Source organism: Entelurus aequoreus, linkage group LG20 (assembly GCF_033978785.1).
Source record: "Entelurus aequoreus isolate RoL-2023_Sb linkage group LG20, RoL_Eaeq_v1.1, whole genome shotgun sequence".
Taxonomy (NCBI): Eukaryota; Metazoa; Chordata; class Actinopteri; order Syngnathiformes; family Syngnathidae; genus Entelurus; species Entelurus aequoreus.
The window spans coordinates 575,813-601,652 of NC_084750.1; the positions used below are offsets into that span (position 1 = coordinate 575,813).

A 25,840-nucleotide genomic window follows, 5' to 3' on the forward strand; every position below is an offset into this window, starting at 1 on the left:
ATTTAGTTGTTATTCCAAAGAATGCACTTATGTGGGGAGAAGTTATGTTTATAGGCCAACCTCCATGAATCCAGAGCTTGTTCATAAAAATTGGATAACTTCATGCGTAATTTAGAAGACTTCAAATCAACTTAGTAGAAACTTGAGACCACCACATTTTTAAAATATGCCCATCCATCCATCCATCCATCCATCCATCCATCTTCATCCGCTTATCCAAAGTCAGGACGCGGGGGCAGCAGCCTAAGCAGAGAAGCCCAGACTTCCCTCTCCCTAGCCACTTCGTCAATCTCCTCCCTCACCCTATCACTAGGGAAATCCCCGCCCCCGACAAATGAAACTCATTTAGGCCGCTTGTACCTGTGATCTTGCCCTTTTGGTCATAACCCAAAGTTCATGATCATAGGTGAGGGTAGGGAATGTAGATAGACCGATAAATTGAGAGCTTCTACCGGCTCAGCTTCTTTTTCACCACAACGGAACGATGCAGGGTCCGCATCACTGCAGACGCCGCACCAAAACGCCTATCGATCTCACGATCCACTCTTCCCTCACTCAGAACGAGACCCCAAGGTACTTGAACTACTCCACTTGGGAAATTATCTCCTCCCACCCTTTTCCAGGTGAGAACCATGCACTCGGACTTGGAGGTGCTAATTCTCATCCCAGTCAAATATAAGGTTGGGAAAAACTGACCTGGGTTTTTTTATTGCATGCACATCAGCCATTTTTTGATCCATTTGATTTGAATACAGTATTAAGCGTTTCAAAGTTTATAGCAGGACTATTCAACTATATCATGAAGAGATCCGCAGTTTCGAGAGTCCAAGGGCTCAGGGGCCGTACATCAAAATGTGGATGTTTCGTCAGAAAGTGCCTTCGCAGGTTATATTCCTTTGTGGCTGCGTTTACCTGATTGCAAAGTAAACACAATGTCCATTGTGTATTTTATATAAATAATGTCCATTGTGTATATTACAGAAATGAAATAGAATGTTTTGTGTTGATACATTCACACAATAAACTACAAATCATTACGCATATTTAAATTAAACAACATCCACAGCAAACAATTGCGCACCATCAATGGCTCATCACAATTAAAATGTAAAATGTAGCATTATCGCCCTCTACTGGACAATTTTAGCGCTACATGCATTAAACAAACTTTGATTGCCAGAGTTACTCTCAGACAAAAACAACACAACCACGAATACAAAAGTCTTTACAAAGTCAGCAAGTTCAATAGAAAAACTAAATATATTTATGCACAATATCTACTTCCAAAGATCTGACCAAGTTTTGTGACAAATCTTACTGCTTGTCTAGAACACTGTGTCCGTCGCTTAAAATGTCCGACAGGAAACAATGACTCAAGCACTTGCTCAGGGTAGGACATTCATACTTTGTTGTCCGGTCGTTGTTAAAAATCTGAATTTTGCAATTTATTTAAAAAAATAAAAAATCAGGGTTGAATGAGTAGTCTCCTTCTACTCACCCCACTGCTGCTTCATTGTGACATATGCCTCGCTGTTGCTCCCTGCGGTGTGGATGGAGTACTGCATACATTATCATCTATCCATCCATTTTCTACCGCTTGTCCCTTACATGATCAACCCTAGTTAAAATGGTTTCCTCAAGTCTATTTGGCTGATGTTCGGCGGGCCACGTGAAAAGCTTTGGCGGGCCGGCTGCCACTGGAATAGACCTGGTCTCTCACATTGAAACCTCCATCGATGTAGTGTCTAATTATTCTATATCGTTGACCATACTTTGTTTTATTCCGCCATATAAATTTAAATAGAGAATAATTCATTGTTAAGGATGATTTTTATTAACATATAATGATAGGGCAGGATCCACCATCCTAGAAATCTCTTCAGCCTTGGAGAACATTATCCTTCCTTGTAAGGCGAGGTCCCTTTAAAGCCAACAGTTTGATTTCTGTATATTTAAAGATACATTTTCATCTACAAATAGACTTGTTAATAGTAATTCCAAGATGTCCTTGTGGCTTGTGCAGCCCTTTGAGACACTTGTGATTAAGGGTTATATAAATAAGCTTTGATTGATTGATTGATTGATTGACATCAGATAGAGTTTTAACAGTAATACCACCAACAGATTTTAGTTAGTTTAGTTTATTATTTCTTTGGTCAGTGGTCAACAAAATAAACAATCAGTTTTACATTCATAAATTGACAATTTTGCAGACCAAAGGGGTTTAGGCTGAAGTTGAGGACTTATTTCGCCTAACCTTATAAACAATCTCAAATACCAGGAGACACCGGGCTCTGATCTTGAGCTTCATATAAATATGAAATTTCCTTTACACATTATATTATAAATACACCTTGTGCACAACATAAACACTGATCAAATATATACAGTTTCATAAATACACCTTACGGTGCAACCTGGACACATCATCAGTGATTCTCCCGGAGTCATAGGGTGTTTCGGGTCTTAATCAAACACCCTCTCCCGGGCGACCCAGCCGAGGGTGATCAGTCCCTCGACTTGTGTCCAGGTAGCGCTCCACGCCACGCGTCCCCCCTCCGACGGTCTGCCCCGGGGTTGCGCCGGTGGTGCTTGGAGGTTCCAGGCACTGTGGGGGGTGTCCGGGCCTGGGTCCTCCTCCGTCTCATCAGGGCCGTACAAGGTACTGGCCCTGTGCGTTGCACCACGGGTTTCCTCAGGCAGCCTATCTTGATCTTATGTGTCTTCAGGGTTTTTCGCAGCGTTATATGGGCGCTCCCTTGCGGGAGCTGCAACTTGGGATGCTACCCCTCCCTGCCCCGGTTGCCGTCTTTCCGAGCTGTCAACTGTCTCTCCAGTTGTCACCACTCTTTCGGGGTTGTCATCCAGCCTCTTCCTGGAAGTCAATGGCGATGCCATACTGGATCGGTTTCATAAATACACCTTACGGTGCAACCTGGACACATCATCAGTGATTCTCCCGTAATCATAGGGTGTTTCGGGTCTTAATCAAACACCCTCTCCCGGGCGACCCAGCCGAGGGTGATCAGTCCCTCGACTTGTGTCCAGGTAGCGCTCCACGCCACGCGTCCCCCCTCCGACGGTCTGCCCCGGGGTTGCGCCGGTAGTGCTTGGAGGTTCCAGGCACTGTGGGGGGTGTCCGGGCCTGGGTCCTCCTCCGTCTCATCAGGGCCGTACAAGGTACTGGCCCTGTGCGTTGCACCACGGGTTTCCTCAGGCAGCCTATCTTGATCTTATGTGTCTTCAGGGTTTTTCGCAGCGTTATATGGGCGCTCCCTTGCGGGAGCTGCAACTTGGGATGCTACCCCTCCCTACACAGTAAAGACATAGACAGATTTCTTATCTATTTCATTATTTCACACTTCTTCCTATTAATTACCAAACAAGAAGCATTTGAAAAGTCCTGTAAAGCAGTGGCGTGCAGTGAGGTTTGAGGTTGGGGAAGCACTGCCACTGACCCACTAGTCAGATTTACAAACATACAGTATGATGCTATGTCACTGTCTCACAAGTCAGATTTACAAACATGACAGTATGATGCAATGGCACCGGCTAAAAATCACAAAAACACACAGTATGATGCTAGAATAAAACATTTCAACACACTTAGCACACAATTAACACAGCAACTGCAGAGCAGACTACTTTTTGACTTGGGGGTCGCATTGGGTTAAAACAATTTGGCCAGGGGCCGGGCTGTATATATATATATATATATATATATATATATATATATTCCTCGCGCACTAATTGACCGTCACTGCGGCGCTAGTGCAATGATCTCTTGATTTTCGATGGGAAAATGCATTTTTAGACAATATGATATGCCTGAGCGGCTAGGAGACACCCGAAGTAACAAGCGGTGGAAAATGGATTAGAAAGGACAGATTTTTAAATATAATAATTAAAAAAATATATATATATTTCTTTATTTTTTAACTTGGGACTTCCCGTGGGCCGGATTTTGGGGACCACAGTACTTGACAGTATACCTTACCTTTACTTGTAAATGAAGTCCATTCGCCTTTCCTTCTGGACAAGGATGTTGTAGAAGTCCTCCTTTTTCTCTTTTTTTTGAGCTTTTAAAGTCTCTCTTTCTCAATTGAGATAATTGCCGCCAAATGCAAGCTCCTGTTTCCCCAAGAAGCAAGTGGCATTTATCAGGTCTTTTAATATCTCACGATGTTCCTTTACATTGGCATTGTGGATGCTGTTTTTTAGTCTCATTTAGAGCCAGATCAATACGTGATATTCCAAACGTTTTTAAGGAACCCGGACCTTGAATGTGGGCAGATGAGCTTTCATGTTTTTCGAGGCTTCTTGGCAGGTTTTTCAGATCCATCCCGTCCATCCATTTTCTCCAGCACCCCCTGCAACCCCTCTCGGGGTTGCGAAGGGTGCTGGAGCCTATCCCAGTTGCTTTTGGGCGGAAGGCAGTGTACACCATGGACAAGTCGCCACTTTAGTATATCCCATTTGGGTCCAAACACGGCCACTCGTTGAGAATAAAAGGCAGGGAAAGCAATAAAGACGTTTTTTGTAGCACAGCCACAAAGCCATTCTTTCCCAGTATACCAAACCTTTTGAAATGAACGCGTTATTTTCTGTCCTCGGACCACACACGTTTGAATCAAATCTGGCAGCTCTGGCGTTGGTCTCCCAGTGTTAATGACTTCATGCTTTGATTAAAAGTCCAGTCTTGAAAAATTACACACACACACACACACACACACACACACACACACACACACACACACACACACACACACACACACACACACACACACACACACACACACACACACACACACACACACACACACACACACACACACACACACACACACACACACACACACACACACACACACACACACACACACACACACACACACACACACAATCTGGAGTGTGGTCCTAACTTTTACCCCTATTGGCTTTTACAATCTTTATCTTCATCATTTATTTCAACTTTATGTTATTCAAGTATGACATTTTTAACTGTAATTAATTTAATTGACAAGCAATTCTATTATGGTCATACTCTTGTTTGCTAGCGGCTACGATTTCAGTACTATTGAAGATCTTTGCTCCTTCTCAACTCTGTGGTAATATTATTTTACAAAATACTACCAATAGTACGTTAATGTTAAATCTTACTTGTGAAAAGTAATCCCCCGATTCCTATTTTCAACTGTCCGCTCATTTGAGCAGGAAAACGCTGAACACCAGCCCGGCATCTTTGTTTTCTACCTGTCAATTAACTGTCAGTTTAGGCTGCTCGCCAGCTCCTCATCACCACTTCAAGATGGCGGCCGAATTTCTCGCGTCACAGCAGCCAATGCTGCGTCTACTGATAGTATGTCTATGGCCGTGGAGGCACCACCTGTGTCTGCCTCACTTCTCGTCTGCCACGTTATTTTGTTAAGGAAACACGGAATTTCCGCGATTTTGACCATGAAAATTATCAAAATATACAGGAACCACACCAAAATCACATAGAAAGCATAGACCAAAAGAGAAATATTAAAACTTATTTTATTTTATTAATTCGTTTTTCTAACATCTCATGGTTAAGCACTGCCTCACTTGCCTCCCCTGACGGCACATCACTGCTGTAAAGACTATAAAGACAGTTGGGACATAATGGTAATTTTAAAGAAAGATGCATGTATCGTCTGATATTAGATGTGGGCCATATGACATAACGAGGAAATCCCGTTAAGAACCTGTTGGGGGCAGCAATACGCCTAAAATGCTCTACTAGTCTGCTGGAAATAAAATAAGAAGAAGAACAAGGAAAAAGCAAAATGGCGTTTGATAGAGAAGGTCTAAACGTGGCCATTATAGTTCTGTATTTTTAATTAGTGTATACATGTACACATGTATAACGCCTAAGAGATTAAACATTATTAGTAATTGTTTGTATTCGGATACATTAGTCACTCTGACGCGTCTTGTTCTCGCTTAGCTTGCTAGTTAGCTTAGCTTGTTAGCTGCTAACAAAGACGCAGAAGTTATCAACACATCGCTAAGCAGAGATCAAGTGTGAGTGTAAAGTGTTGTGATTGTGTGAAAATGTGCGAAAGAACGATAGCAGAGTACGAGGAGGAACTTTGTCCAACAAAAGAGGACAAGGAGCGACATCATCAACTACTGGACGCTGTTTTCAAGAAACATCAAGTTGTTTTACACACAACGGGTTTGTTTACTTCTTACTCTCACATGTTTACTAACTTTATATTTGATTATTAACATTATTCTTTAATATATTGTCTATAGGAAGGTAAATTGTCTTGTGACGACGATGCACTGCTTTGTTTTTATATTGTTCATGAAAATGAGACAGTTTCAGACACAATATTTATCAATCAATCAATGTTTATTTATATAGCCCTAAATCACAAGTGTCTCAGGGGGCTGTACAAGCCACAACGACATCCTCTGTACAGAGCCCACATACGGTTTATGTTATGAGGTTTATGTTCCTCTCAGTTTGTAACAATGTGTATCAACATGTTTACACAAAACTCACAGAATCACCAAATATTTTTGACATTGTGATCAATATGATTCATAGTTTCATGGCTAATTTCACTTCCTGATTCTGACCTGCATGCATCAATAAGTGAAAGTAATCATTTATTGTCAATCGTCTTTTAATAAGCAAAGTAGTCAACAGTAGGGATGATGTTCGAAACCTGTTTTCCCGGTTGTTCGATAAGAAAAGAACCGAGTCCTCGGACTCGAATCCCTTTGTGAGAACCGGTACCCGTTATCAAGACCACTATAGTAAAGAAAAAGAGTTGGTTCTTTATTCGAATCCCTGGGAACGAATCCCGTCCTGACAAGAAATGCACCGTGGGACATCACAAGAAATGACGTCACGTAGCACAGTCATTAGGCGCAGATGGGGAAAGCAGGAAAAAAATGGACCGGAAAAAGCGCTCCAAGGCATGGCTTCATTTCACCAAAAAAAACGAGGAAGCGGCAATGTGCAATTATTGCCAGGCTTCGCTCTCGTGTAAGGGGGGGGGGGAAGCACAACAAGCGTGTCGTGTCTTCGAACACGTGCTGAAGCAGCGGCAGAGACGACGAAGAACGCCCCTCTTCTTCTGCCAGCTGCCCAAGTCCCAGCTACAGCGGCGGTGACGCCGGTGAGTAACTAACGTTAACTGTTGCCGGTTAATTTCCATATCTGCTCACTTGTAGTAACGTCACCTCTTATGTCAACCAGGACTGCAGTAATGTTAGCTAGACTAAACGTTACCTACGCATAGTCAGTGGCTAACGGTAACGTTAACGTGAGCCTTTTTGTATGTGTCTGATAACGTTAACGTTATCTTGTAGCCTACACCACGACAGAGTTTGCAAGTCTGTCTAATAATCTAGTGCTTTCTTTATTTCTTTAGTTTATTTGGAACATGGACACACTTACAGTATAATACATCACCGTTTCATATCATTTCACTTTACAGGAGTAGGAAGAAGTAAAGCTTATTTAATCCTACCCCTTTACCACTTCATAGCGTTTACAAATATATACATTATTTACTGACCTTTTTATAATAAAATATCTGTGAATTAGTATGTACAATAGTTTTGTAATATGTAATTAATTAATTCAGTCATTATTAATATACTGAGATGAAGAATATCTTATTTTCAATAAGGTTGAAAGTATTTCTCATAATTCTTCTTCTTTGTACTTTGTAAGCACTATTCATTTGAACAACCTCTTAAACTGGATCATATCAGTACAATGTTTAACTTCATTACTTAATCCATTCCATCATTTAATTCCACATCATTCTAGCTGTTTGCAATTTTACCAAATCATTGAACTTTAATATTTTTGATTCAATAAATAAAGTGTTTGTATGTTCTCTATATCCAACATTATGTATCAGTCGAATTAATTTTTTTTGTAACACGGTTAATAACGCACATTTGTAGTTATTTCCCCACATTTCTGCACAATAACTCCGATATGGTAATACTATAGTAGCGAGCAGTAGAGAATGTGAAGTGATTTGTTAAACCAAATATTGTGTGTTTTTTTTACATATACAACAACCTATCTGGACTCGATAAGAGAATCGATAAGGAATCGGTTCGATAAGAGGATTCGATAATAGGCTCGAACTTCAAACATCATCCCTAGTCAACAGTTGATTTATGAAAACAACATAAAGGTGACTGACTTTCCTTCAGCGTGTCGTAGATGGTCTCCAAGTGAATGTGGGAGCTGCGCTCTAAAAAGATATTGTTGATGGACATACTCCATAAAAACACCACTTAGTAAAACATGTTTTGTAAGAATTCCCTTTGGCCCAGCCAACAAAAAGACCATAAAGAAAATAATTTTATAAGATGATAAAAATATAGTGTGGCTGTTATGAGTACATTTTGTATTTCCATTATATTTAAGCAATGGTTATGACTATATTATTACAAGGTTGAAGATAAGGTTTAGGTGTAATAGGTCGACATGTACACATAGTGGTTAGAGTGTCCGCCCTGATATCGGTAGGTTGTGAGTTCAAACCCTGGCAGAGTCATACCAAAGACCTGCTTGGCACTCAGCATCAAGGGCTGGAATTGGGGATTAACACCAAAAATGATTCCCGGGCGCGGCCACCGCTGCTGCCCACTGCTCCTCTCACCTCTCAGGGGGTGATCAAGGGTGATGGGTCAAATGCTGAGAATAATTTTGCAAAACCTAGTGTGTGTGTGACATACATTGGTACTTTAACTTTAATAATTAATTGGCTTACTTTACACCACTGAGGATACAATTAAGAATGCCTCAATCAATGCTGGCTCGTACTTATAAAGACTTTTCAAATTGCCCCTTAAATTTCCAAGCATCTTGTATTACTGACTGTACCTCTTTTACATTTAGTAGCTGTAACAAAAGGAAATCTTTCCCATGTTTTTATTGGTTGTTTAGTGATACACTTTTAACACAACATACAAAAGAACACATTTTATCTCATTGTGTTAACAGTGTCAGTCATAAACTATTTCTATTCTCTAATAATTTTATTTACTTATTTACCCAACAGACGTCCAGCAGCCCCCCCACATTAAAGAGGAAGATCTACATCCCCCTTGTGTTAAACAGGTGGAGCCAAAGCCATCCCACATTAAAGAGGAAGAGGAGGAAGTGTGGATCAGTCAGGAGGAAGAGTGTCTTCTAGGGCAGGAGGAGGCTGATCTCACCAAGTTTCCACTGACTGTTGTGTCTGTGAAGACTGAAGACAAACCACCTGAGTCCTCACAGCTTCATCACAGTTCAAGTAAGCACAACATCCAGATATAATTTTATTCTCAGGGCATTCAATCCATCACAACTTGACTGTTCAGTTTGTCTTAGAAGACATTTGGCCTGTCATCCAAGTAGGCTTAATCAATTCGTGCTCACAGAATTAAAATCTTAAATCTTATCATTTCAATTGAAGGCCTTGGAATGTCTTGAATTCTATCAACATTTTGTAAAAAATCTTAAACACGTCCTTGAAAGTTCCCAAAAATTATAATAATATTTTTATTTAAAGAAATATGTAAACTAATTATCTGTACAGCCCGGTCAGAATTTCTGGAGCAGGACGAGTGTGCTATGCTGTGTATGTTACAGTAGAGTTTAGCTAGCAGCGCATATTAGGAAAGCCCACAGCAAAGCAGTTATTTGTGTAAGATGGTAAGTGCAAGTTCAACCATTTGTGGCTGTAGTATAGAGGCTTTGCAGCTGACGTCATCAGCCACGTGACATTAGCTTGGCGGCCATCTTGCCGGTCACCAGTTCAGTGCCCGTCAATGACTCACACACGCTTTCTTGTTAAATCTGCTGCTATTTGAGCTTGGAACCGAAAGAGGCGATTTCAGCCACTTCCGTCATTAAAGCCGAGTTTAGATATACTTTTCGAAACGAGTGACGTAAGCGCGCATCCGCGTCAGGGGGTGCATTCTACGGCAGGGGTGCGTTTTCAGGAACAACACCTGAAACCTGCTGTGCTGTTGGATGTAGCAATAGACGAGGCGATAAACCAAATCTTAGCTTCTATAGATTCCCGGCAAACATCAAAAACGCGATAAATGGATTGCGGCGATTTGTCGTGAACGATGGAAACCTACGATGTACACAAGGATATGCAATGAACACTTCATATCAGGTGTGTAAACAAACTATTTACCCCTGATTTGTTTCACAAAATGTGAAATAATACAATATGGGATGATACAAATATGATTGTTGAAAATGCTGGGTGCATTTTTAGAAAGGCAGCAAGAGCAGCAAGGCAGCTTAACAATGTGAGTTTTCATTAGAATCACTTCAGTAGTTTTATCACAATCACACTGTTACTGCCACGCGGATTTGTAAACAGACAGTAGGCTCTTCTGTGTGTGCTTTTTCCTTACCTTGGTCATGAGAAGAAATCGATTCTTGTTTGGAATCTGCCATATCAGCCCATCATGCACAAAACCTGCTGTAAAATACTTGTAGGCATCCAGACTCTTGTATGCCTTAAGGTCCTTTCTAGTGTACGGAGATGGTGAATCGACGAGGTAATTATAAATGTCTGGATATGAGAGATCAGGCAGGTCGGCTGTTGCAAAATGCTCAGGTGATTTTAGCATGCTTCTCGGTAAAAGGTACGGATCCGTTGTGCCAACAAGGTTCAACTTCTCTCTGTAACGTTTCTTGGACTCTTCATCCAAATGCACAACTTCATTGGATTGCAACTCAGCCATAATTCGGATGAAATCGGTGAAAATGTAGCGCAGAAATCAAACTGAATCTGTACGAACACGTAGGAACGAGCTGACCGGTTGACCGGCAAGATGGCGGCGTAACACAAAGTCACGTGATAAAACCACGTGACTGCAAAGCCTCTATAAATCATGTGGAGGACAACGTTTGTAAACATTGTAGTGAAAGGGAATGGAAAGATGATGAAAAAAAGTTTAAACCCTAACCCTTGGACTGCAACTCACCACTACGTTGATAGATGTCATTGACTAGTTTAAAGATTACTAATCGGATTGGCTCTAATTTAGCCATTGGCTCTTAGATTGATTCATAAATATTTATTTATACTGTTACTGTGCTGCTCATTAGGCTGTTACAAAATAACTATATTCAATTGTTGTTCATTTAAAAGCAAGGATCGGAAAAGTGCTGATAAAAACAGAATACATTTTTAAGGGAAACAAAAGACCGTCAAAATAGTGTCAAACAACACAACAAGACCAAAGCTTAATTGCTTCCTCAGAAAAAATATATATTGTGATGATGATGATGTGTTTAGATACACAAGTATTCTTTGTATTCACCTGACGTCACGTCCGGCTCATTAAATATGCGACACTCAAAGTAGTGGTCCAGCTAGCGTCTGTTGTCAAAGCGTGCTGAATGGCATTTTGCCTTTCTCGACAGCATTTTGCCTTTCTCGAAGAAATTTGCTGTATGCTACTATTATGCTCTGGGCCTGTTTTGCTGCCAATGGAACTGGTGATTTACAGAGAGTAAATGGGACAATGAAAAAGGAGGATTACCTCCAAATTCTTCAGGACAACCTAAAATCATCAGCCCGGAGTTTGGGTCTTGGGTGCAGTCGAGTGTTCCAACAGGACAATGACCCCAAACACACGTCAAAAGTGGTAAAGGAATGGCCGTTCCTGAAGTCCTGACTTAAACATGTGGACAATGCTAAAGAAACAAGTGCATGTCAGAAAACCAACACATTTAGCTGAACTGCACCATTTTTGTCATGAGGAGTGGTCAAAAATTCAACCAGAAGCTTGCCAGAAGCTTGTGGATGGCTACCAAAAGTGCCTTATTGCAGTGAAACTTGCCAAGGGACATGTAACCAAATATTAACATTGCTGTATGTATACTTTTGACCCAGCAGATTTGCACACATTTTCAGTAGACCCATAATAAATTCATAAAAGAACCAAACTTCCCGAATGTTTTTTGTGACCAACAAGTATGTGCTCCAATCACTGTCACAAAAAATAAGAGTTGTAGAAATAGTTCTTTACAAGTGTATGTAAACTTTTGACCACGACTGTACACAATTTTGACATCTATAGTTATATTTTGATAAACAATCATAAATGAATCTTTCAGCACTTACACAATGTTGACATCTATAGTTATATTTTGATACAGACGGGGGAAAACATGCGCGCTTGTAACGACGCGTGCAACAACATCAAGATAACATGGCTGAAACTTACCTGTTATAGTTGGCTGGGATTACTTTTCCGTAATTTTTCACAACCAGCCAGGTCTTCAGTGGTGTCAGCGATTATCTTTGAGTTGTTAACATAGTAAGAAAAGGAAGAACAGCGAATCAAGGCTATCAAGTGCTACCTACAGTTTGTTTACAAAGACGGGTTCTAGCAAGACGTGAAGTTAAATCATGAAATGCATCCTTACCCGAGCAAAAACGATGCATATTTATCAGGGAGAGTCTTGATACCAATGTCCTTGACCCAGCCACACACAAAGAAGTTGTATACCTCTATGCTTTTCCAAATTTCCATCTGTTCTGTCGTGTGGAATGATGTCTGGAGCACAATAGTTCCATATGTCTGGGAACGTGACCGACGTATAATCCTTGATATCTCACGACAAATCTTTTTTTTAATAAAGTGTAGGTATCTAATCCATTGCATAGTTAGTTTTTGCTCATATCTGCTTTTAGTGGTAATATTTAGGCTCCTTGCTTACTCAGGTAGTTTGCACAATACACAATAGCCATGTTGGTTTGGTTGACCACCACTTCGTTCACCGAAAGTTACATCTCAGAAAAAGTCACGTGACTAAATGCAATCAATACTGCCCCTATTACTACTTGGTATTGGATCCATACCCACATGTTTAGTATCACCCAAAACAAATGTACAGTTTCAATAGGGCTGGGCCAATAATACGATATCAATATATACAGCGATAGACACATAATCGATATCAATATAAACTGCGTTCGATAAAATATTCAATATATATTGATATGTTTTGGTCGGAAGAAACCAGAAATTATGAAGCAAGATTTGTTTTATGAAGTCACTTGTGCTTAGGGAACCCAGCAAACAGGAAACAGGAAGTGTCACTGTCCCTATTACTACTTGGTATTGGATCCATACCTTACCCCGACGGGATCACCACCTTATCCTGGTTGGGTGGTTTTGCTCGCCTCCATGACCTCTAGAGCTATGTTGCCTGGAGTCTCGTACTCCTGGCAGGGTCTCCCATGCTAAACAGGTCGAAGGGTAGAGACCAGACCAAGAGTGATCTCACCTGTCCTCCAGGTTGGGAGTTGGGCTGAGGGCCAATAACCCGCTCCCATAAAAAGGAGTTTATAACAGAAACCCACAGCAGAGCAAATTCACTACCGGGAAACGCTGTAGCCAGTCCTTGAAATGAGAGAGACACCATGACGCCCAAGGGTCAAAGCCTACAGAACCAACGGGACACCCTTCGGCCGAAAAAGCTACTGCTGCACCCCAGAAAAACGATGAAGAATGGAAATTGGAATGTCAGCGGCAATAGAGCACTGGCAGCAAAATAACTAACCACCAAAGGAATCGACATCATGGGAATCAGCGAAACACACTGGACAGGACAGGGAAAAGTAGAATTGGCAGAAGGAGAAACAATAATTTCCTCTGGCAGAGACGACAACAACCACAGGCAAGGCATCGGCATACTAATGTCAAAAACTGCAGCAAGAGCCCTGATTGGTTGGACACATGTCAACGAAAGAATTATTCAAGCTAGGTACCATTCCCAACACATCAAACTGACTTTCATACACAACTATGCCCCAACAAAAGATGCAAAAGAACAAGCAAAGGATGCATTCTACATGCGGCTACAAGACGTACTTGACAGGAGAAACAAACCCGACACGTTGATTGTGACAGGAGACATGAATGCTAACGTGGGAAACGAGCGCCAGGGTTATGAAAGAGTCATTGGCAAGCATGGGCTTGGAAGAAGGAACAACAATGGAGAATGGCTCTGCGAAATGTGTGACATGAACGAGCTGGTCATTACTGGGACTCTGTTCCCACATAAAGAAATACACAAGGCAACATGGGTATCTCCAGATTGGAAGACCAAGAATCAGATAGATCATACACTTGTCAATAAGCGTTTCAGGAATTCAATAGATGATACAAGAGCATACAGATCTGCAGACATCGGAAGCGACCACTATTTGGTTTGCACAACAAATAGGCTGAGGTTTAAGAGAAAACCTAAGGAGAAGAAAAGCGCCAGAGTCAATTATTACACGGCAAAGCTGAAGAACGAAAACATCTTGAAGACATTTACCATCAGTCTAAGAAATAGGTACCAAGTCTTGGAGGAGGAGGAGCAGGGAGGATTGTAAGATGAGGAGGTGGAACGAGACTTCAGAGTAATGGAGAAGGCTTACATCAAAGTGGCCGAGGCAGTCCTGGGGAGACCACGGAAAAGGAGAACGCCATGGATTAGCAAAGAATAATGGAGTTTAGTAGAACAAAGAAACAGCATAAACAAGACGATCCTGGGCACTCGTTCTGAAAGAATCAAAAAACGGCTAAAAGAGAAGTACGCAGATAAGAACAAAGAGGTGAAGAGAAGCATAAAAGCAGACAAAAGGAAATGGATGGAGAACATCGCTGGTGAAGCTGAAGATGCTGCAAGAAAACAACATATTAAGACATCATACGGACTCACAAAAATACTGTGCAAAGAAAGGCCCAGACAGAGCGCAGCAGTGCTGGACAAAATGGTAACCTCATCAGTGGAAGGGATGCAATAAAGTCGAGATGGACAGAACATTTTATGGAGGTCTTGAATAGAGAAGAACCAGCAAACCCAATCACTCAAGAGGACGAATTTGAATTCAACGACAGAATTGAAGATATCACATTAACCGAACCAACACCCGGGGAAGTCAAAGAGGCAATAAAAAGGCTACAGAACGGAAAAACACCAGGGGTCGACAACATCACAGCTGAATTGTTAAAAGCGGATATAGATTTCTCAACAAAGAAAGTACACCAACTGTTGGAAAAAATATGGAAACATGAGAAGATCCCAACAAACTGGAAGAAAGGGCTCTTCATCAAACTTGCAAAGAAAGGGAATCTCAAAGAATGCAAGAACACGAGCGGCATCACACTACTCTCCGTAGTAAGGAAGATAGTTTGAAGAGTCATTGTAGATCGCATAAGAAAAGGAATCGACTGCAGGCTGAGAAAGGAGCAAGCAGGATACAGAACGGTCAGAGGAACAACAGAGCAAGTCTTCATACTGCGAAACATAATTGAACAGGTTAACGAGTGGCAAGCAACACTATTCATGAACTTTGTAGATTTCGAAAAGGCTTTCGACTCCGTCCTCCACGAAAGTCTGTGGATGATTATGAAGAAATATGGAATTCCAGAGAAGATTGTGAGAATGGTGAAAACATTGTACGAAGACTTCCAGTGCGCAGTAGAAGACCAAGGAGAAACATGCGAGTGGTTCAACATTAAAACCGGTGTCAAGCAAGGATGTAATATGTCCGGATTCCTGTTCTTGATCGGGATGGAGTGGATAATTCGAAGAACAGTTAAAGAGGGAGAGAATGGAATTCGCTGGAAGCTAACATCAAAACTCAACGACTTTGCAGATGACGTAGCATTACTGTCCTCCACAAAACAGCACATGCAGAGTAAAACAACATGGATTGACGAAGAAGCTGGGCGAGTAGGACTCAGGATCAATACACAAAAGACTAAAACAATGATGATCAATGCAAGAAACCAGGAAAAAATCCAAATCAATGGACAAGATGTCAAAGAGGTAGACCAGTTCACCTACTTGGGAGCCACAGTTTGTAAAGAGGGAGGCGGCATGAAGGATCTGAAGAATAGACTGTCGAAAGCGAGAGGCGCATTCATCAGACTTGGAAAGACCTGGAGCTCCAACAGCATCACAAGAAGAACAAAACTAAAACTGTACAAGACACTAGTGGTACCAGTATTGCTATACGGGTGTGAAACCTGGAAAATGAATAGAGGAGATAACAGGGCGGTTGACGTAATCCATAACAAATGCCTACGAAGACTACTCAGAATCTGCTGGCAAAATCACATCAGTACTGAAAAACTGCTGGAAAGAGCGAATATGAAGCCACTCAGTGAGGACGTAAAGCTACGAATATGGAAGATGATTGGACACATACTACGGCAGGACCACAACAACAATTGCAGCATAGCCATGACCTGGGCACCAGAGGGGAAAAGAAGAAAGGGAAGACCAATGACCACCTGGAGGCGTACCGTTGAGAAAGAAAGGAAAGCGGGAGGATGGAACTCATGGTCGGAGGCGAGGACTGCAGCAGCCGATTGTGACAAGTGGAGAAGCCCCGTGAGGTCCTTATGTGCCACGAGGCACAAAGTGGATAGGTAACAGGTAATTGGATACATACCCAAATTTTTAGTATCATCCAAAACTAATGTACAGATTCAAACAACAGAAGAATAAATGTTTATTACATTTTAACAGAAGTGTAGATAAAAACATGTTACAACAGAAAGTAACCAGATATTAACAGTAAATTAACAAGTAGATTAATAATAGTTTTGAAAAAATAATACAACGGTCAATTATGTAATATGTTACTGCATATGTCAGCAACTAAATTTGGAGCCTTTGTAGCCCCCTTTAAATTGGTTTTATTATCAGTGCTGTATTAAATGATATATTGGAATATAGATTTTAGGCCATATTGCCAATCTTAGTAAAATGTAACCCCGCCCCAGGTTGGTCTCTTTATCCTCTAAGTATTGTTAAGTCTTGCTCTAAGATTACCGGAGTAAAACTAAGAGTTAAGTTAAAGTTAAAGTACCAATGATTGTCACACACACACTAGGTGTGGTGAAATTTGTCCTCTGCATTTGACCCATCCCCTTGATCATCCCCTGGGAGGTGAGGGGAGCAGTGGACTTAAACTTCTTCTGCAGCAAATCCTCCGAAAAGCAAAAAGAATTTTAGCCTCCCCGAGCCATGTCCTTGCAGGTGAATTCTCTTTGTTGCCTTCGGAGCGATGTAATGCCTTTCCATTGCGTAAAATAAATCGCTTTTCCAAATTATTCGTACCCTCTGCACTCTGACTTTTAAACTCTATAAACTCTTAAAATTTTTCAGAGTGTTGTATTGTTGTACTGTTTATGTATTTATTGAATATTTATTTTTTGTGGGCCGTGTGTAAACTTTTTTAACCACGACAACCTGATGCTCAAAACGAATTGTTTGAATGAATTGTTTGAATTGAATAATGTAAAAAGTGGCATGTTTCTTCCCCCACATAGATTTAGGACCAGTTCATACAATAACTTGTTTGGGTTTTTTTGATACATGAAAAAACGTACTGAATGTCTCATGTGACTGAACAAAGCTGGACTTTTCTATAGCATGTGTTTGTCTTCTTGTGTCATGCAGACATATGTGAAGAACATATTCTCCCTGAGCAGCAGGAATGGAGCGTCGGGATGGAGCAGAAAGAGCCACAGCCCTCCCACATTAAAGATGAAGACGAGGTGCCAGAGACCCCTCACTTTAAAAAAGAAGAAGAGGACCCACTGACCCCCCATTTTAAAGAAGAAGAGGAGGCGCCACAGCCCCTGCACATTAAAGAGGAAGAGCGGGAACACAGTATTAGTCAGGAGGGAGAGCATCTTGAATGGTTGGAGGAGTACCCAGTGATTGGCGTGATTGTGAAGAGTAAAGGTAATGAGGTCAAAGGTGAAAGTGATAAGAATAGAGAGTTAGAATCTCCAAGCAGCAGCTCAACTCAATACATGACAACAGAAGCTGATGGAGACCACTGTGGAGGATCACAAGCAGACAAGCTCTTAGCTCCACTGTCAGATAGTGACAACACAACGTCACACTCTCCTGACACTGATAAGGAAGACTCTAAAGCTGGTAAGAAATGTCACACTGACAGCACTCACTTTAAATGTTCTCACTGTGACAAAATGTTTAAATACCGTTGTAGTCTGAAATTACACATGATAATACACACTGGAGAAAAACCTTTTTCCTGCTCAGAATGTGGTAAAAGTTTTGGCCGAAAAAATGTGTTGAAAGAACACATGCACACGCATACTGGAGAAAAAACATTTTCCTGCTCTGTCTGTGGTAAAGGTTTTGTGCAAAGTCAAAATTTGAAAGTACACATGGGAGTACACAACGGAGAAAAACCTTTTTCCTGCTCAGAATGTGGTAAATATTTTGTCCAAAGACGGTATTTGAAAAAACACATGAGTATGCACACTGGAGAAAAACATTTTCCCTGCTCAGAATGTGGTAAAGGTTTTTCGCAGAAATTTTGTTTGAAAGAACACATGAAAATACACACTGGTGAAAAACATTTTACCTGTTCAATCTGTGGTAAAAGTTTTGTACAAAGTCAAAATTTAAAAGTACACATGAGAATACACACGGGAGAAAAACCTTTTTCTTGTTCAGTCTGTGGTAAAGATTTTGTAGAAGGTAACAATTTGAAGGTACACATGAGAACACACACTGGGGAAAAACCTTTTACCTGTCCAACATGTGGTAAAGGTTTTGTAACAAGTCAAAATTTGAAAGAACACACAAGAATACACACTGGAGAAAAACCTTTTAACTGTTCAGTCTGTGGTAAAGGTTATGTAAACTACCGAAATTGTAAAGTCCACATGAGAAAACACACTGGTGAAAGTGTTGAGTTGCAGTGTGTGTGATGAATGATCCTCTTATAAGTACCAGTGTAAGAAACACAAGTGTCCTGGTGAGAACAGTAGCAGCAAATGAAGTCACAACTTTGGTAATTATAACTTTCTAACAACATCAATACATAAAACATGTGTGACGACATTGTTGTGTGTGTGACACATACTTGTTAATATGCTTCTTACATTTATAGGATAGATATTTTATATTATTATTGTTTTTTTTGTCAAGTATTGGTACATGCATTAATATACAACATTGTGTACTTTCTTTTAATTGAACGGATACATTTTACTGAAAAAGTGAGAGTAAACAGTACAAAACATATGTGACATACAATAAACATTTTATGTATACCGTATTTTCCGCACCATAAGCCGCCCCGTGTTATTAGCCGCACTTTCAATGAATGGCATATTTCAAAACTTTATTTACCTATTAGCCGCCCCGTGTTTTTAGCCGCACCTACGCTGCGCTAAAGGGAATGTCAAAAAAACAGTCAGATAGGTCAGTCAAACTTTAATAATATATTACAAACCAGCGTTCTAACAACTCTGTTCACTCCCAAAATTTAATGTGCAAATGTGCAATCACAAAAATAGTAACACTCAAAATAGTGCAGAGCAATAGCAACATCAATAACTCAACGTTGCTCGAACGTTAATGTCACACAACACACAAAATAAACATTTAAAGCTCACGTTCTGAAGTTATTACTCATCCACAAATCCCCCGAATTCTTCTTCTTCTTCGGTGTCACCCGGTTTCTTCGCGTAAACGTCTATCAACCACTTGATCATCTTTTCTTCATCCATCCATCCCTTCGAGTTAGCTTTTATGATGACGCCGGCTGGAAAGTTCTATTTTGGCAAGGTCTTCCTTTTGAATATCACCATGGGTGGAAGTTTCTGGCCGTTAGCATGGCAAGCTAACGGATATTCACCGTACGTGCTCCCGTTGTATCCACAGTGCGGTTCACAGGAATATCAAAAGTCAGTGGAACCTTGTACGCGTGTCTCTTAGTAGGAGACATTTTGTGGTCTTTACAGAAACACACAAATGAAATGAAATATCCGCGCGCTTCTTCTTCTACGGGGGCGGGTGCTCACCTTGGCGGTTGCTTACAGTAGAAGAAGAAGCGCTTCCTCTTCTATGGGGGCGGTTGCTTACCGTAGAAGAAGAAGCGCTTCCTCTTCTACAGGGAAAAAGATGGCGGCTGTTTACCATAGTTGCGAGACCTAAACTTTATGAAAATAAGTATTAATATTAATCCATATATAAAGCGCACCGGGTTATTATCCGCACTGTCAGCTTTTGAGAAAATTTGTGGTTTTTAGGTGCGGCTTATGGTGCAGAAAATACGGTATATGGATGTTCATAATTCACTTTTGTACAGTAATATTTTTATACAATAACAAAATAGAAGCGTTAGATATTTTCATTTCTAATTGTAAATGATTCCATTAATGAAATATTTTATATGATATACATATTTGTTTTACATGTGTTTTACATTGCTTTTGAGTACACATACATCCCTCTTAGTTCATATTTACGGATTCACATCTGAAACATCTTTTAGACCACTTCTGGAAGCATATTATTATTTACTTTATACATCATTTGAGCAGTTGTGTTTTATACAAGATCAGTTAGTTTTACTTTTTAAATGAATGCTTCAAATAAAGCTGGGTACAATACATTTAGTTAATATTTGTTATGTATGTATTTTGTTGTTTTATATGATTTATATGTAGTTTCCAGCTTTGTTCATCAACTATAATTACTCCTCAAAATGTAATTACCTTTACTGTTTTCATTTAAATATTATCCATTATAATTTGTGTTTATACGTCTACAATATCCAAAAAAGATATATTTACTTTTATTTAGTTTAATGACATTTTATTAATGTTAGCCATCTTTTCATGGTCAACTTCTCTCTGGATAAAATAAGATCAGAGCTAAATCAAGCAGTAATGAAGATGAAGAACGGAAGGTTATTATATACATAATTATATATATTTACACTCAGTAGCGACAGTTAAAGACCACTTTCATCCAGTTCCTTTGAGCAAAGCAAAATATATGAGGAAAGTGAAATATGCTAAACAATAGAAGAATATTAATATAAGCAGTCAATATTCAAACATTGTGAATGTACTTCTAGAAATACCAATGGATGAAGTGGAAAAAAAGAGGAAAGGTGTGAAAATAATATTCATGAGCCCCTCCTCACAGGCGATCAAGCTGACAGTAGCCTCGTGCAGCAGTCCCAGCTGCAGTTAGAGCAGAGAGGAGAGCATCATTAGTCGAAAATGGTTCATGTTAATGAGCCAGTCAATAGATTATGTTCGTTCATCAATGTCACAACCCTCCAATCTTTGGATCAAATGTGATATTCTAACATTAAACAATGCAGAACGAATTATTTACATTTAAAGATAAACTAAGACTCCTCTCTGAGCTGCCACATTAACGTGGTGGAGGAGTTTGTGTGTCCCAGGGAACCTAAGAGCTTCTATGCCCCTGTTTGGGTCTCCCATGACAAACAGGTCCTAGGTGAGGGACCAAACAAAGCAGCTCAAAGACATCTATGAATACACAAAATTAAGGACCAAGGTTTCCCTCGCCTGGATGCAGATCACTGGGCCCCCCCTCTGGAGCCAGGCCTGAACGTGGGGCTCAATGGCGAGCACCTAGTGGCTGGGCTTTCCCCCATGGGGCCCGGCCGTGCACAGCCCAAAGAGGCAATGTGGGTCCCCCCTACAATGGGCTCACCACCCAAAGGGAGGGGCTGTTGTTTTTAGGTTATAGAGTTTTTATCTAATCAGAATTCAGCTAGCTTATGTTGCCATGCTGTACCAAATCTGCTCGAAGCCTTCAGAATCCTTAATGCGGGCGTCCGTTCACTTACAGTGCACGGGCACATACAGTTGACAGACAGTTGCAATAGCCAATCAGACCACAAGTTGTTGTCAGTAATGCCTTTTAGATGGCCTAAGGCAGATATATATAGTGATGTTATGAGCTATGTAACATAAGAACTCCATTACCCAGCATGCCACAGTAGTGAAGCGCATGCGCAGTAGCCGTGTTTAGCCACAGCCACAGCGGGATGTTTTTGATGAGCACCCTGCTGAGTAAACTTTAAGAACTCAGCCAACAGGCCTCGTCTGCATCTTTTATGATGAGACAAGACAGCACATATATTTGCAAGGCCATTTTCAAGAAGGATATTTAAAGAGAAACTACATCTTGTGAGACGATGTCTGCCAACCTCGGAAACTCGAATGGGTGTAACAGATTGTGAGTTCAGATATTTGGTTTCTTAATTTTTTTAAGTTTAATATATTTTTTACAATTTTAATTTTGACTGTACCACATAAGATATGTTTTAATTGCTGATGCGTGTTTATTGATATTTAAATGCGACAGCAAATAACCTGTTATGTACACTGTTGGTGGTGATTCAATGCCCAGTAGTGCGTAAATGTGTTTCTGCATAGTATTTCTCCGGCAATTGTCATGTGGTGACATAAATGATGGAATTTTGAGAGGTAATCAATGAAGTCGGACATCACTGAAGGCCTAGGTGGGAAACGCACTGCCCGCCACTGAGTGACATTCCTGCTTTCCATGTAAATAAGGTCCCTTTGAAGCCAAAAGTTAAACATCGACTTTAAATTGTGTATATTTATAGATACATTTCTATGTAATCTATCACTTGTACACTTGGTAATAGTTGTTCTTCCCTGCATGTTTTGTTGACAGGAAATTGACAATTGTAATGTACTAGGGTGTTTTATTTTGACAGCGTTTGCGGGAGTCGGAAAATATGATGGGAAACTAAGCTTCCGGGGTCTTGTAAGAATGTTTCTATAAATACACAGTCGATGTTGGAACTTGCCGTCGAAGGCAAAAGTATAATTGGACAGCAGTGGCAAATAAATTGCGAAAATGATGAAAAAGGAAAGCAGTTATTTTCTGTCCAGAACCAGGTCCGGGTTTTAAGATGGAAAGGGATTGTAAGGAAACACCAAGTAATAATGAGCATAATTATGATTGCGCATAGCCATTTAAATTATAAATTGTTTTTTAGTTGCGAAACACCACATACAGGAATGTGTGAACAATGTAAAAACACGTTTTTTGGAATTTACCAAATATAATGTAGATATACTGACTATGACGGCAAAACTGAAGGTACTGGGATGCAGAAGAGCCTGATCAATCCTGCAGAAACTGAAAATGGTAAAGGAAATAGTAAGGGAGTTTTTTAATAATACTGGACTCAAGCAGAGACTGTAATGTAATTATAAAATGAAACTGAAGATGGCAGTAATGCAATTTAGATGGATGCCAGCTGCTGTAAAACTGAAAAGAAGGAAGAACTTAGCGTCGTGTTTTTAGCCTTCATACGCTTCAGAAAGCAATGTCTGTAAGTAAATAAGTTGTTTGAACGGTAAGGTGACAAGATTGTGTAACTTTTAAGTGTTTTATGTGCATTATTAGAGATCGTTTTGTGGCTCTTTGTCACTGCTTTTTGAATGGGTGAGTGTATGTACAATGTGCGGTCGGTGTCATCTAGTGGTCATTTTGGGTATAGCAATCTGCCTGTTTGTCATATATGGACCCCGAACGGGACAAGCGGTAGGAAAGGGTTGGATGGAGGGATGGATTGGTAACGTCCTTACGTGGTACTGCAATTGTTTATGCAAATTATGACATAATATTTGTGATTAAATACTAAGTGATGCATGATATTAATGGTATGTGTATTATTTGTTTTTCTGCTTGTTCTTGTAGTTTCACTGGTAATTTTTGTGAGCCATAAAAGTGTCATCAGTTGCACTTGTCGACAATAAAGGGATCAATACGTGTTGATCCTGCCTCGTTTAACCTGAGTTTGGCTTGCTGTTTATCTACGTTAACATAATAGAAGTATACAACATGTAGTGGGAACAGCACAATAGTAATTCCAAGATATCGAAGAGAGTTTTGAACTATAATTCCCACCAACGGATGCTTATCTGTTTCGTGAATAAACATTATTTCACACTTCTTCCTATTAATTACCAAACCAGAAGCATTTTAAAAGTCCTCTAAGACAGTTGACACATACTTGAAGAAAGATGCATGTATCGTTTGATTATTATACGAGCTAATGTAGTGTGGGCCATAGGTCATAACGAGGAAATCCCGTTAAGAACCTGTAGAGGGCAGCAATACGCCTAAAATGCTCTAATAGTCTGCTAGAAAAACAAAGAAGAAGAAGAAGAACGAGGAAAAAGCAAAATGGCGTTTGACGGAGAAGGTCTAAACGTGGCCATTTTAATTAGTGCATACATGTACACACATGTGCAGTCTACTAGATTACAATTTGTTAGTAATTGTTTGTATTCGGATACATTAGTCTGAGCGCACTTTGACGCGTCTCTTGCTAGCTTAGCTGCTAGCTAGCTTAGCTTGTTAGCTGCTACCAAATAGACGCGGAAATTATCAACACATCGCTAAGCAGAGATCAAGTGTGAGTGTAAAGTGTTGTGATTGTGTGAAAATGTGCGAAAGAACGATAGCAGAGTACGAGGAGGAACTTTGTCCAAAAGAGGAGAAGGAGCGTCAACATCAACTACTGAACGCTGTTTTCAAGAAACATCAAGTTGTGTTACACAGAACAGGTTTGTTTACTTATTACTCTAACACGATTACTAACTTTATATTTGATTATTAACACTATTCTTAAATATGTTGTTTTTAGGAAGGTGATTTGTCTTGTGATGATGATGATGATGATGCACTGTTTTATGTTATATTTATATTGGAGACTGTTTCAGACACAATATTTATGAGAGGTTGATGTTCCTCTCAGTTTGTAACAAATTGTATCAACATGTTTACACAAAACTCACAGTCACGAAATATATTTGACATTGTAATCAATATAATTCATAGTTTCAAGCCTAAATTCACTTCCTGATTTTGACCTACATGCATCAATAGGTGAAAGAAAACATTTATTGTCAATCATCTTTCAATAAGCAAAGTAGTCAACCGATTATTTATGAAAATAACATAAAAGTGACTGACTTTCCTTCAGCGTGTCGTAGATGGTCTCCAAGTGAATGTGGGAGCTGTGCTCTAAAGAGGAATTGTTGATGGACATACTCCATAAAAACACCACTTAGTAAAACATGTTTTGTTAGAGTTCATTTTGGTCCAGCCAAAAAAAAATGACCATAAATAATAGCATTTTATATAATGATTAAAACCTAGTATGGCTGTTTTTAAGTAATTTGGAATGCAATTTTTTATTTCCATTATATTTAAGTTATTGTTATGACTATGCTATTACAAGGTTGTGGTTGAGGTTAGAGATAAGGTTTAGATGTAATAGGCCGACATGTAAACATAATTAATTGGTTACTCACTTTACACCAGTGAGGGTAAAGTTAAGAAGGCCTCGATCAATGCTGGCTCGTACATATACAAACTTTTAAAATTACCCCCCTCAAATTTCCAAGCCTGTTTTTTACTCGCTATTCCTCTTTTGAAGTCATTTTAGTGGCTTGGATTAAAGGAAGTACTTCACTTGTTTTTATTGGTTGTTTAGCTACACACTTTGGACACAACACACAAAATAACACAAATAATATTTCTATTCTCTAATAATCTTATTTACTTATTTATCCAACAGACGCCCAGCAGCCTCCCTACTTTAAAGAGGTAGAGGAGGAGCCACAGCCCCCACATATTAAAGAGGATAAGGAGGAAGTGTGGATCAGTCAGGAGGGAGACTGTCTTCTGGGGCAGGAGGAGGCTGATCTCACCAAGTTTCCACTGACTGTTGTCTCTGTGAAGACTGAAGACCATGAAGACAAACCACCTGAGTCCTCACAGTTTCAACACAGTCCAAGTAAGCACAACATCCACATATCAGTTTATTCTTAGGGCATTCAATCCATCACAACTGGACTATTCAGTGTGTCTTGGAAGACGTTTAGCCTCTCATCCAAGTAGGCTTCATCACTTCATGCTCACAGACTTAAAGTCTTAAATTTAATCATTTAA

General features: G+C 40.1%; 2 protein-coding genes across 9 annotated transcripts in view; one reads left to right on the top strand and one right to left on the bottom strand.

Annotated features, from left to right (window-relative positions):
* Positions 1–25,840, bottom strand: part of LOC133635751 (uncharacterized) — a 283,249-nt gene that overhangs the window by 159,518 nt on the left and 97,891 nt on the right. The window lies entirely within an intron of this gene.
* The window catches only part of LOC133635752 (zinc finger protein OZF-like), a 99,991-nt gene that overhangs the window by 35,012 nt on the left and 39,139 nt on the right, over positions 1–25,840 (top strand). The window contains exons 1-5 of one of the 8 annotated variants that reach the window (XM_062029012.1): positions 5,770–6,202; positions 9,069–9,302; positions 17,492–17,779; positions 17,861–17,977; positions 25,467–25,685. The exons of 1 other annotated variant lie outside the window; for it this stretch is intronic. In XM_062029012.1, the coding sequence (XP_061884996.1) occupies positions 6,079–6,202; positions 9,069–9,302; positions 17,492–17,779; positions 17,861–17,977; positions 25,467–25,685 (982 nt within the window). In that variant the 5' untranslated portion in view covers positions 5,770–6,078. Of the gene's footprint in view, positions 1–5,769; positions 6,203–9,068; positions 9,303–17,491; positions 17,978–25,466; positions 25,686–25,840 lie in introns of those variants that run through there. 6 more of the 8 variants (XM_062029011.1, XM_062029013.1, XM_062029015.1 and 3 more) reach the window with 6 other exon arrangements.